Here is a 12,820-nt window from a genome sequence, read left to right on the forward strand (position 1 = left end):
AAGGCAATCAAGTGGTGAACGTAGTGTTCAAAGAATAAATATCATTGTTGATAATACTTCAAGTTTACAAGACCGAACATGATTATGTATTTTTTTAGTGATGGATGTTGACTACTCACCGACTGGACGGGAGTTCGTGTCAGCTGGGTATGACAAGTGTATCAGAATATTTCCTGTTGACCAGAGACACAGCAGGTACGTCCAGCTGTGAAGTACTTCAATTAGAGCTGTGTATCGTGGTCTAAGTGGCGAGACGATATATCCCGATACCAGTTTACTTAGGCGAGCCGATATATCATGAAAGTATTGGCAAGGAACCTGCGAGACGATTATCATCACGATACAATGGTGGCGATACGATACGTATCCCGATACTTTACAATTTCTAATAGCAGAACATATATGATAGATATTATAAAATGACTTTATCTTTAAAATCTTTATTTGTTATACAGCAGATCTTGTGTTACATTCACACACACTTAAAAAGATGTTCATTTAATAAAGTTTCAGCATTTAATGCTTTTAAAGTACAGTCAAACATATTCAGTATACTTTGATCTAACATATATAAGTTTGAAACCCAAGTTTCCTTTGGGAAAGTGTGTTTCTGCATCGATGCTTTCACAAACAATTGAATGTAATTTATATCAGAATTCAGAATCACTGAAAAAAACTCTTAAGTATGCTTTCTAAATTTTATCTTTCTTTGTTCTCTTTCTTAACAAAGCTAAGACGTCTGCTCGTGGTATGTTAATAAATGGTGTTATTTGTCAAACAACTAAAACATATTTCAATTACTAAAGACAAGTATTCTACAGTTCACAGAGTTTGAAACATGTTCACACTCTTTCACTTATACACCAACTCCTTTGTCCATGTAACAAAGATAACAGACACAAACAAATTCCTAAAAGGTTCAATTTGTTTTTAAAATTCAGAAGAATTTCAAAGAGACTCCCTTCCTATTCCTAATGCAATACTCCTTACAACTTTAACTAGTATTGAAGTTGTATCGGATATATCGTCTCTTGTGGCGATACATCGATGTATCGTGGACCCTTGCGATATAAATATCCTGATATATTGCCTAAATGTGTTTTGTATCGATGCACTCGTATCGCGTAGTTGACGATGCAAACATCGATACTATCGATGAAATGTTACACCACTAACTTCAATACTTACATATGTATCTCAGACACACATCTTGCTTCCATATGTATGTCAGACACATGTCTTGCTTCCATATGTATCTCAGACACACATCTTGCTTCCATATGTATGTCAGACACATGTCTTGCTTCCATGTATGTCAGACACATGTCTTGCTTCCATATGTATCTCAGACACACATCTTGCTTCCATATGTATGTCAGACACATGTCTTGCTTCCATATGTATCTCAGACAAACATCTTGCTTCCATATGTATGTCAGACACACATCTTGCTTCCATATGTATGTCAGACACGTCTTGCTTCCATATGTATGTCAGACACACATCTTGCTTCCATATGTATGTCAGACATGTCTTGCTTCCATATGTATGTCAGACAAACATCTTGCTTCCATATGTATGTCAGACACATGTCTTGCTTCCATATGTATGTCAGACACATGTCTTGCTTCCATATGTATGTCAGACACACATCTTGCTTCCATATGTATGTCAGACACATGTCTTGCTTCCATATGTATGTCAGACACACATCTTGCTTCCATATGTATGTCAGACACACATCTTGCTTCCATATGTATATCAGACACATGTCTTGCTTCCATATGTATCTCAGACACACATCTTGCTTCCATATGTATGTCAGACACATGTCTTGCTTCCATATGTATGTCAGACACACATCTTCCTTCCATATGTATGTCAGACACGTCTTGCTTCCATATGTATGTCAGACACACATCTTGCTTCCATATGTATGTCAGACACATGTCTTGCTTCCATATGTATGTCAGACACGTCTTGCTTCCATATGTATGTCAGACACATGTCTTGCTTCCATATGTATGTCAGACAAACATCTTGCTTCCATATGTATGTCAGACACATGTCTTGCTTCCATATGTATGTCAGACACATGTCTTGCTTCCATATGTATGTCAGACACATGTCTTGCTTCCATATGTATGTCAGACACATGTCTTGCTTCCATATGTATGTCAGACACATCTTGCTTCCATATGTATGTCAGACACACATCTTGCTTCCATATGTATGTCAGACACGTCTTGCTTCCATATGTATGTCAGACTCACATCTTGCTTCTGTTATGTATGTCAGACACATGTCTTGCTTCCATATGTATGTCAGACACATGTCTTGCTTCCATATGTATGTCAGACACATGTCTTGCTTCCATATGTATGTCAGACACACATCTTGCTTCCATATGTATGTCAGACACGTCTTGCTTCCATATGTATGTCAGACAAACATCTTGCTTCCATATGTATGTCAGACACATGTCTTGCTTCCATATGTATGTCAGACACATGTCTTGCTTCCATATGTATCTCAGACACACATCTTGTTTCATATGTATGTCAGACACGTCTTGCTTCCATATGTATGTCAGACACATGTCTTGCTTCCATATGTATGTCAGACACATGTCTTGCTTCCATATGTATGTCAGACACATCTTGCTTCCATATGTATGTCAGACACACATCTTGCTTCCATATGTATGTCAGACACGCATCTTGCTTCCATATGTATGTCAGACTCACATCTTGCTTCGCTTATGTATGTCAGACACATGTCTTGCTTCCATATGTATGTCAGACACATGTCTTGCTTCCATATGTATGTCAGACACATGTCTTGCTTCCATATGTATGTCAGACACACATCTTGCTTCCATATGTATGTCAGACACGTCTTGCTTCCATATGTATGTCAGACAAACATCTTGCTTCCATATGTATGTCAGACACATGTCTTGCTTCCATATGTATGTCAGACACATGTCTTGCTTCCATATGTATCTCAGACACACATCTTGTTTCATATGTATGTCAGACACGTCTTGCTTCCATATGTATGTCAGACACATGTCTTGCTTCCATATGTATGTCAGACACGTCTTGCTTCCATATGTATGTCAGACACACATCTTGCTTCCATATGTATGTCAGACACGTCTTGCTTCCATATGTATCTCAGACAAACATCTTGCTTCCATATGTATGTCAGACACATGTCTTGCTTCCATATGTATGTCAGACACACATCTTCCTTCCATATGTATGTCAGACACATGTCTTGCTTCCATATGTATGTCAGACACATGTCTTGCTTCCATATGTATGTCAGACACACATCTTGCTTCCATATGTATGTCAGACTCACATCTTGCTTCCATTTGTATGTCAGACACGTGTCTTGCTTTCATATGTATGTCAGACACATGTCTTCTTCCATATGTATGTCAGACACATGTCTTGCTTCCATATGTATGTCAGACACGTCTTGCTTCCATATGTATGTCAGACACACATCTTGCTACCATATGTATGTCAGACACGTCTTGCTTCCATATGTATCTCAGACAAACATCTTGCTTCCATATGTATGTCAGACACATGTCTTGCTTCCATATGTATGTCAGACACACATCTTGCTTCCATATGTATGTCAGACACATGTCTTGCTTCCATATGTATGTCAGACACATGTCTTGCTTCCATATGTATGTCAGACACACATCTTGCTTCCATATGTATGTCAGACTCACATCTTGCTTCCATTTGTATGTCAGACACGTCTTGCTTTCATATGTATGTCAGACACATGTCTTGCTTCCATATGTATGTCAGACACATGTCTTGCTTCCATATGTATGTCAGACACACATCTTGCTTCCATATGTATGTCAGACTCACATCTTGCTTCCATATGTATGTCAGACACGTCTTGCTTCCATATGTATGTCAGACACACGTCTTGCTTCCATATGTATATCAGACACATGTCTTGCTTCCATATGTATGTCAGACACATCTTGCTTCCATATGTATGTCAGACACATGTCTTGCTTCCATATGTATGTCAGACACACATCTTGCTTCCATATGTATGTCAGACACACATCTTGCTTCCATATGTATGTCAGACATGTCTTGCTTCCATATGTATGTCAGACACACATCTTGCTTCCATATGTATGTCAGACACATGTCTTGCTTCCATATGTATGTCAGATACACATCTTGCTTCCATATGTATGTCAGACACATGTCTTGCTTCCATATGTATGTCAGACAAACATCCTGCTTCCATATGTATGTCAGACACATGTCTTGCTTCCATATGTATGTCAGACACATGTCTTGCTTCCATATGTATCTCAGACACACATCTTGCTTCCATATGTATGTCAGACACGTCTTGCTTCCATATGTATGTCAGACACATGTCTTGCTTCCATATGTATGTCAGACACGTCTTGCTTCCATATGTATGTCAGACACACATCTTGCTTCCATATGTATGTCAGACACGTCTTGCTTCCATATGTATCTCAGACAAACATCTTGCTTCCATATGTATGTCAGACACATGTCTTGCTTCCATATGTATGTCAGACACACATCTTGCTTCCATATGTATGTCAGACACATGTCTTGCTTCCATATGTATGTCAGACACATGTCTTGCTTCCATATGTATGTCAGACACACATCTTGCTTCCATATGTATGTCAGACTCACATCTTGCTTCCATTTGTATGTCAGACACGTCTTGCTTTCATATGTATGTCAGACACATGTCTTGCTTCCATATGTATGTCAGACACATGTCTTGCTTCCATATGTATGTCAGACACACATCTTGCTTCCATATGTGTCAGACTCACATCTTGCTTCCATATGTATGTCAGACACATCTCTTGCTTCCATATGTATGTCAGACACACGTCTTGCTTCCATATGTATATCAGACACATGTCTTGCTTCCATATGTATGTCAGACACACATCTTGCTTCCATATGTATGTCAGACACATGTCTTGCTTCCATATGTATGTCAGACACACATCTTGCTTCCATATGTATGTCAGACACACATCTTGCTTCCATATGTATGTCAGACACATGTCTTGCTTCCATATGTATGTCAGACACACATCTTGCTTCCATATGTATGTCAGACACATGTCTTGCTTCCATATGTATGTCAGACACACATCTTGCTTCCATATGTATGTCAGACACATGTCTTGCTTCCATATGTATTTCAGACAAACATCTTGTTTCCATATGTATGTCAGACACATGTCTTGCTTCCATATGTATGTCAGACACATGTCTTGCTTCCATATGTATCTCAGACACACATCTTGCTTCCATATGTATGTCAGACACATGTCTTGCTTTCATATGTATGTCAGACACATGTCTTGCTTCCATATGTATGTCAGACACACATCTTGCTTCCATATGTATGTCAGACACATGTCTTGCTTCCATATGTATGTCAGACACGTCTTGCTTCCATATGTATCTCAGACAAACATCTTGCTTCCATATGTATGTCAGACACACATCTTACTTCCATATGTATGTCAGACACGTCTTGCTTCCATATGTATATCAGACTCACATCTTGCTTCCATATGTATGTCAGACACATGTCTTGCTTCCATATGTATGTCAGACACATGTCTTGCTTCCATATGTATGTCAGACAAACATGTCTTGCTTCCATATGTATCTCAGACACAAACCTTGATTCCATGTGTCTAATTCTGTTTGTTGTTTACAGAGAGATCTACCATGCCAAGCGGATGCAGCGTGTCAATGTGGTTCAGTGGTCTCTCGACAATAAGTACATCCTGTCCGCCTCAGACGAGATGAACATCAGAGTATGGAAAGCAAATGCTTCAGAGAAACTGGGTGTGGTGTGTGTGCTTTTCTTTGTAGGATATAAATGTTGTGATTGACACTAGATCAGGGCTATCACTACATCATCAGGGCTATCACTACATCATCAGGGCTGTCGCTAGATAATCAGGGCTGTTGCTAGATCATCAGGGCTGTCACTAGATCATCAGATCTGACACTAGATCATCAGATCTGACATTAGATCATCAGGGCTGTCACTAAATCATCAGGGCTGTCACTACATCATCAGATCTATCACTAGATCATCAGGGCTGCAACTAGATCATTAGGGCTCTCACTAGATCTTCAGGGCTATCACTAGATCATCAGGGCTCTCACTAGATCATCAGATCTGTCACTAAATCATCAGGGCTGTCATAGATCATCAGATCTGACATCAGATCACCAGGGCTGTTGCTAGATCATCAGGGCTGTCACTACATCATCAGGGCTGTCACTAGATCATCAGGGCTGTCACTAGATCATCAGATCTGTCACTAGATCATCAGGGCTGTCACTAGATCATCAGGGCTGTCACTAGATCATCAGGTCTGTCACTACATCATCAGGGCTGTCATAGATCATCAGATCTGACATCAGATCACCAGGGCTGTTGCTAGATCATCAGGACTGTCACTAGATCATCAGGGCTCACACTAGATCATCAGATCTGTCACTAGATCATCAGGGCAGTCACTAGATCATCAGGGCTGTCACTACATCATCAGGTCTGTCACTACATCATCAGGGCTGTCACTAGATCATCAGGGCTCACACTAGATCATCAGATCTGTCACTAGATCACCAGGGCAGTCACTAGATCATCAGGGCAGTCACTAGATCATCAGGGCTGTCACTACATCATCAGGTCTGTCACTACATCACCAGGGCTGTCATAGATCATCAGATCTGACATCAGATCACCAGGGCTGTTGCTAGATCATCAGGGCTGTCACTACATCATCAGGGCTGTCGCTAGATCATCAGGGCTGTCACTACATCATCAGGGCTGTCGCTAGATCACTAGATCATCAGATCTGTCACTAGAACATCAGATCTGACATTAGATCATCAGGACTGTCGCTAGATCATCAGGGCTGTAACTAGATTATTAGATCTGTCACTAGATCATCAGGACTGCCACTAAATCATCAGGACTGTCACTAGATCATTCAGAGCTGCCACTATATCATCAGGTCTGTCACTAGAACATCAGGGCTGTCGCTAGATCATCAGGGCGGTCACTAGATCATCAGGTCTGTCACTAGAACATCAGGGCTGTCGCTAGATGATCAGGGCGGTCACAAGATCATCAGGTCTGTCACTTTATATACAGGGATGTCACTAGAGCGTCAGGGCTGTGGCTAGATGATCAGGGCTGTTGCTAGATCATCAAGGCTGTCACTATATCATCAGGGTGGTCACTAGATCATGAGGGCAGTCACTAGATCATCAGGACTGTCGCTAGATGATCAGGGCGGTCACAAGATCATCAGGTCTGTCACTTTATATACAGGGATGTCACTAGAGCGTCAGGGCTGTGGCTAGATGATCAGGGCTGTTGCTAGATCATCAAGGCTGTCACTATATCATCAGGGTGGTCACTAGATCATCAGGGCAGTCACTAGATCATCAGGGCAGTCACTAGATCAACAGGGCAGTCACTAGATCATCAGGGATGTCACTAGATCATCAGGGCAGTCACCAGATCAACAGGGCGGTCACTATATCATCAGGGATGTCACTAGATCATCAGGGCAGTTACTAGATCAAAAGGGCGGTCACTAGATCATCAGGTCTGTCACTTTATCATTAGGGCTGTCACCAGATGATCAGGGATGTCACTAGATCAAAAGGGCAGTCACTATATCAACAGGGCGGTCACTATATCATCAGGGCAGTCACTAGATCATCAGGGCAGTCACTAGATCATCAGGTCTGTCACTAGATCATCAGGGCTGCCACTAGATCATTAGGGCTGTCACTAGATCATCAGGGCTGTCGCTAGATGATCAGGGCGGTCACAAGATCATCAGGTCTGTCACTTTATCAACAGGGATGTCACTAGAGCGTCAGGGCTGTGACTAGATGATCAGGGCTGTTGCTAGATGATCAAGGCTGTCACTATATCATCAGGGTGGTCACTAGATCATCAGGGCAGTCACTAGATCATCAGGGCTGTGGCTAGATGATCAGGGCTGTTGCTAGATCATCAAGGCTGTCACTATATCATCAGGGTGGTCACTAGATCATCAGGGCAGTCACTAGATCATCAGGGCAGTCACTAGATCAACAGGGCGGTCACTAGATCAACAGGGCGGTCACTAGGTGATCAGGGCGGTCACAAGATCATCAGGTCTGTCACTAGATCATCAGGTCTGTTACTAGATCATCATGGCTGTCACTAGATCAACAGGGCAGTCACTAGATCAACAGGGCGGTCACTATATCATCAGGGATGTCACTAGATCATCAGGGCAGTCACTACATCAAAAGGGCGGTCACTAGATCATCAGGTCTGTCACTTTATCATCACGGCTGTCACTATATCAACAGGGCGGTCACTATATCATCAGGGCAGTCACTATATCATCAGGGCGGTCACTAGATCATCAGGTCTGTCACTATATCATCAGGGCTGCCACTAGATCATTAGGGCTGTCACTAGATCATCAGGGCTGTCGCTAGATGATCAGGGCGGTCACAAGATCATCAGGTCTGTCACTAGATCATCAGGTCTGTTACTAGATCATCATGGCTGTCACTAGATCATCAGGGATGTCACTAGTTCATCAGGTCTGTCACTAGATCATCAGGTCTGGCACTATATCATCAGGGATGTCACTAGTTCATCAGGTCTGTCACTAGATCATCAGGGATGTCACTAGATCAACAGGGCAGTCACTAGATCAACAGGGCGGTCACTAGATCATCAGGTCTGTCACTTTATCATCAGGGCTGTCACTTTATCATCAAGGCTGTCACTAGAGCATCAGGGCTGTAGCTAGGTCATCTGGGTTGTCGCTAGATCATCAGATTTGTCACTAGATCATCAGGGCTTTCGCTAGTTCATCAGGTCTGTCACTAGATCATCAGGGCTGTCACTAGATGATTACCTTCATTCAACACTATATGTATGTATTCAGCTCACCTGGACATGTGTTGGTTTTCTTGACAGCTGAAACCGAGGGAGAAAACTGCTTTCAACTACAATGAGAAACTGAAGGAAAAGTTTGGACACCATCCGCAAGTCCGCCGTATTTCACGGCATCGCCATGTGCCCAAGTTTGTCTACAATGGTGCCAAGGAAATAAAACTCATCAGAGCTTCACACAGGCGAAAGTAAGCAGCTTTACTGATTAGGGCAAGGCTTATGGCAACCTTATTGCAGTGTATATTTTTACTATTAATGCAATCTTATGCAGTCACTGTTGGTCTAAATGCAGTCAGTGTTTATCTTTTAAGGCAAACCTGGGGTGTTTATGCATTTGTATACAAGTGTGCTGTATTTTCAGGGAGAGCAACCGTAAAGCACACAGTAAGCCCGGGGCCGTCCCGGACGTCAAGGAGAAGGAGAAGCATGTGCTGGGGGAGGTGGAGTGATGAGGGCTGCAGTGAGGTGCTGGTCCAGGTTGTGCTGATCCAGACTGGGGCAGTGGAAGATAGTACATCTTGATGAAATGACATTTTATAGTATATTTCCATGTGTATGAGAGGACAGTCCATCGCACACTAACGTTAGGAGGAAGGCTGTATCCCTTTGTGGTTGTACAGTGTCATGTTGATCCTGTGTGAGTTGTGCATGGAAGAGAGTGACAGAGGGCAAGCTTGTTGTGTTAGCACTGCATGTCCATTATGACAAGAGGTCATGTGCCCAGGATCACATTCTACAGATGGCACACATGGTTGTTGGGTGCGCCCAGGTTCACATTCTACAGATGGCACACATGGTTGTTGGTTGTGCCCAGGATCACATTCTACAGCTGGCACATTTGGATATAGGTTGTGCCCAAGATCACATTCTACAGCTGGCACACATGGTTGTTGGTTGTGCCCAGGATCACATTCTACAGCTGGCACACTTGGATGTAGGTTGTGCCCAAGATCACAATCTACAGCTGGCACACATGGTTGTTGGGTGTGCCCAGAATCACATTTTACAGCTGGCACTCATGGTTGTTAGGTGTGCCCAGGATCACATTCTACAGCTGGCACACATGGTTGTTGGGTGTGCCCAGGATCACATTCTACAGATGGCACACATGGTTGTTGGTTGTGCCCAGGATCACATTCTACAGCTGGCACACATGGATGTAGGTTGTGCCCAAGATCACATTCTACAGCTGGCACACATGGTTGTTGGTTGTGCCCAGGATCACATTCTACAGCTGGCGCACTTGGATGTAGGTTGTGCCCAAGATCACATTCTACAGCTGGCACACATGGTTGTTGGTTGTGCCCAGAATCACATTTTACAGCTGGCACTCATGGTTGTTAGGTGTGCCCAGGATCACATTCTACAGCTGGAACACATGGTTGTTGGGTGTGCCCAGGATCACATTCTACAGATGACACACATGGTTGTTGGGTGTGCCTAGGATCACATTTTTGCACACATGGTTGCTGGATGTGCTGTGATGGCACATGTCATTAGCTATTTGAACCTATCTGTTCGAGAAAGTAGATCTCCAGACTTGCTCTTTGCTGTATGAACACCAATCAAATAAACATCATGTATTAATTTCATAATGTGCAGTTGACTTTGCTTCATGGAGTGTTTGTAACTCTTGAGGATATCTTCTACGTGTTATCCAAATCCTCACTCTCATCAAGCTCATCAAACTGAGCCCACATCATGCTCTTAACCAAACCCAGCCCCTCACCCAAACCAAACTCAGCCTCTCACCCACAGCTAACACAGCCCCTCACCCACACCTAACCTTGCCTCTCACCCACACCTAACCCAGCCCCTCACCCACACCTAACCCAGCCTCTCACCCACACCTAACCCAGCCCCTCACCCACACCTAACCCAGCCCCTCACCCACACCTAACCCAGCCTCTCACCCACACCTAACCCAGCCTCTCACCCACACCTAACCCAGCCTCTCACCAACACCTAACCCAGCCCCTCACCCACACCTAACCCAGCCCCTCACCCACACCTAACCCAGCCTCTCACCCACACCTAACCCAGCCTCTCACCCACACCTAACCCAGCCCAAACACCCCACCCCTAATCTCTTTTGCCCTGGCCAAGCCTCCACACCCACCCCCTTAATTTCAATGTCACCCTCACCCCGGCACGGCACGGCACAGTACAGCACAGCAAAGCCCCCGCAATCAGCTCACTTACACCTGAAACAGTCCTCACTCCCTCACACTTACCCTGGCCAAACCCCCACACCCACTCCTCACTCTCACCCTGGCCAAGCACCCACACCTAGCCCCTCACTCTCACCCTGGCCAAACCCCCACACCCAACCCTCACTCACACCATGGCTAATGCTACTTTCACCCTCCCAACCACCCTCACTCTTACAACCTCACTCTCACCCTGGCTAAATGCCACCCCAAAACCCCAAAACCCCTCATTCTCACCCTGGCCAAGCCCACCCACATATCACTCTCACTCTGGCCAGCCCCACACCCAACCCCACACCCAACCCCTCACTCTCACCCTCACCCACCTGCCAACCCACATCTCACTATCACCCTGGCCAAGGCCCCACAACTAGCCCCTCACTCACCCTAGCCAAGCCTACCCACCCACAAACCCTGCCTTCACCCTCACCCTTGACAAGCCCTTCACTCTCACCTTGACTCCATCCCTCACCTTCCCCATCCAACACATTCACTCCATCCATCACCTTCACACCATCCCTCACCATCCTCATCCATCACCTTCACTCCATCCCTCACCTTCACTCCATCCCTCACCTTCACTCCATCCCTCACCTTCACACCATCCCTCACCTTCACTCCATCCATCACCTTCACTCCATCCCTCACCTTCACTCCATCCCTCACCTTCCCCCATCCTTCACCTTCCCCCATCCATCACCTTCAACCCATCTGTCATCCATCACCTTCACTCAATCCATCACCTTCACTCAATCCATCACCTTCACTCTCCCATCACCTTCCCTCCATCCCTCACCTTCATTCCACCCAGCACCTTCACTCCACCCATCACCTTCACTCAGCCATCACCTTCACTCCATCCCTTACCTTCACTCCATCCATCACCTTCACTCCATTAATCACCTTCACTCCATCCATCACCTTCACTACACCCATCACCTTCACTCCATCAATCACCTTCACTCCACCCATCACCTTCACTCCATTAATCACCTTCATTCCATCCATCACCTTCACTCCATCCCTCTCCATCCATCACCTTCACTCCATCCCTCATCTTCACTTCATCCCTCACCTTCACTCCATCCATTACCTTCACTCCATCTTTCACCTTCACTACACCCATCACCTTCACTCCATCCATCACCTTCGCTCCATCCATCACCTTAATTCCATCAATCACCTTCAGTCCACCCATCACCTTCACTCTATCCATCACCTTCACTCCATCCATCACCTTTACTCCATCAATCACCTTCACTCCATCCCTTACCTTCACTCCATCCATCACCTTCACTCCATCACCTTCACTCCATCTCTCACCTTCACTCAATCCATCACCTTCACTCCACCCATCACCTTCACTTCATCCCTCACCTTCACTCCATCCATCACCTTCACTCAACCATCACCTTCACTCCATCTCTCACCTTCACTCCATCTCTCACCTTCACTCAATCCATCACCTTCACTCCATCTCTCACCTTCACTACACCCATCACCTTCACTCCATCAATCACCTTCGCTCCATCCATCACCTTCACTCCATCCCT

At 44.5% G+C, this 12,820-nt stretch overlaps 1 protein-coding gene across 1 annotated transcript in view; it reads left to right on the top strand.

Moving 5' to 3' along the window:
• LOC124288978 (DDB1- and CUL4-associated factor 13-like) overlaps nucleotides 1-10,649 on the top strand; it is a 48,783-nt gene extending 38,134 nt beyond the window's left edge. Inside the window, 4 exon segments of the mRNA XM_046725577.1 lie at nucleotides 99-195; nucleotides 5,785-5,920; nucleotides 9,082-9,245; nucleotides 9,419-10,649. Coding sequence (XP_046581533.1) covers nucleotides 99-195; nucleotides 5,785-5,920; nucleotides 9,082-9,245; nucleotides 9,419-9,506 — 485 coding nt within the window. The 3' untranslated portion in view covers nucleotides 9,507-10,649.
• Nucleotides 10,650-12,820: the final 2,171 nt, after the last annotated feature.

Source organism: Haliotis rubra, unplaced genomic scaffold (assembly GCF_003918875.1).
Source record: "Haliotis rubra isolate DU_JTF1 unplaced genomic scaffold, ASM391887v1 Scf43, whole genome shotgun sequence".
Lineage (NCBI taxonomy): Eukaryota > Metazoa > Mollusca > Gastropoda > Lepetellida > Haliotidae > Haliotis > Haliotis rubra.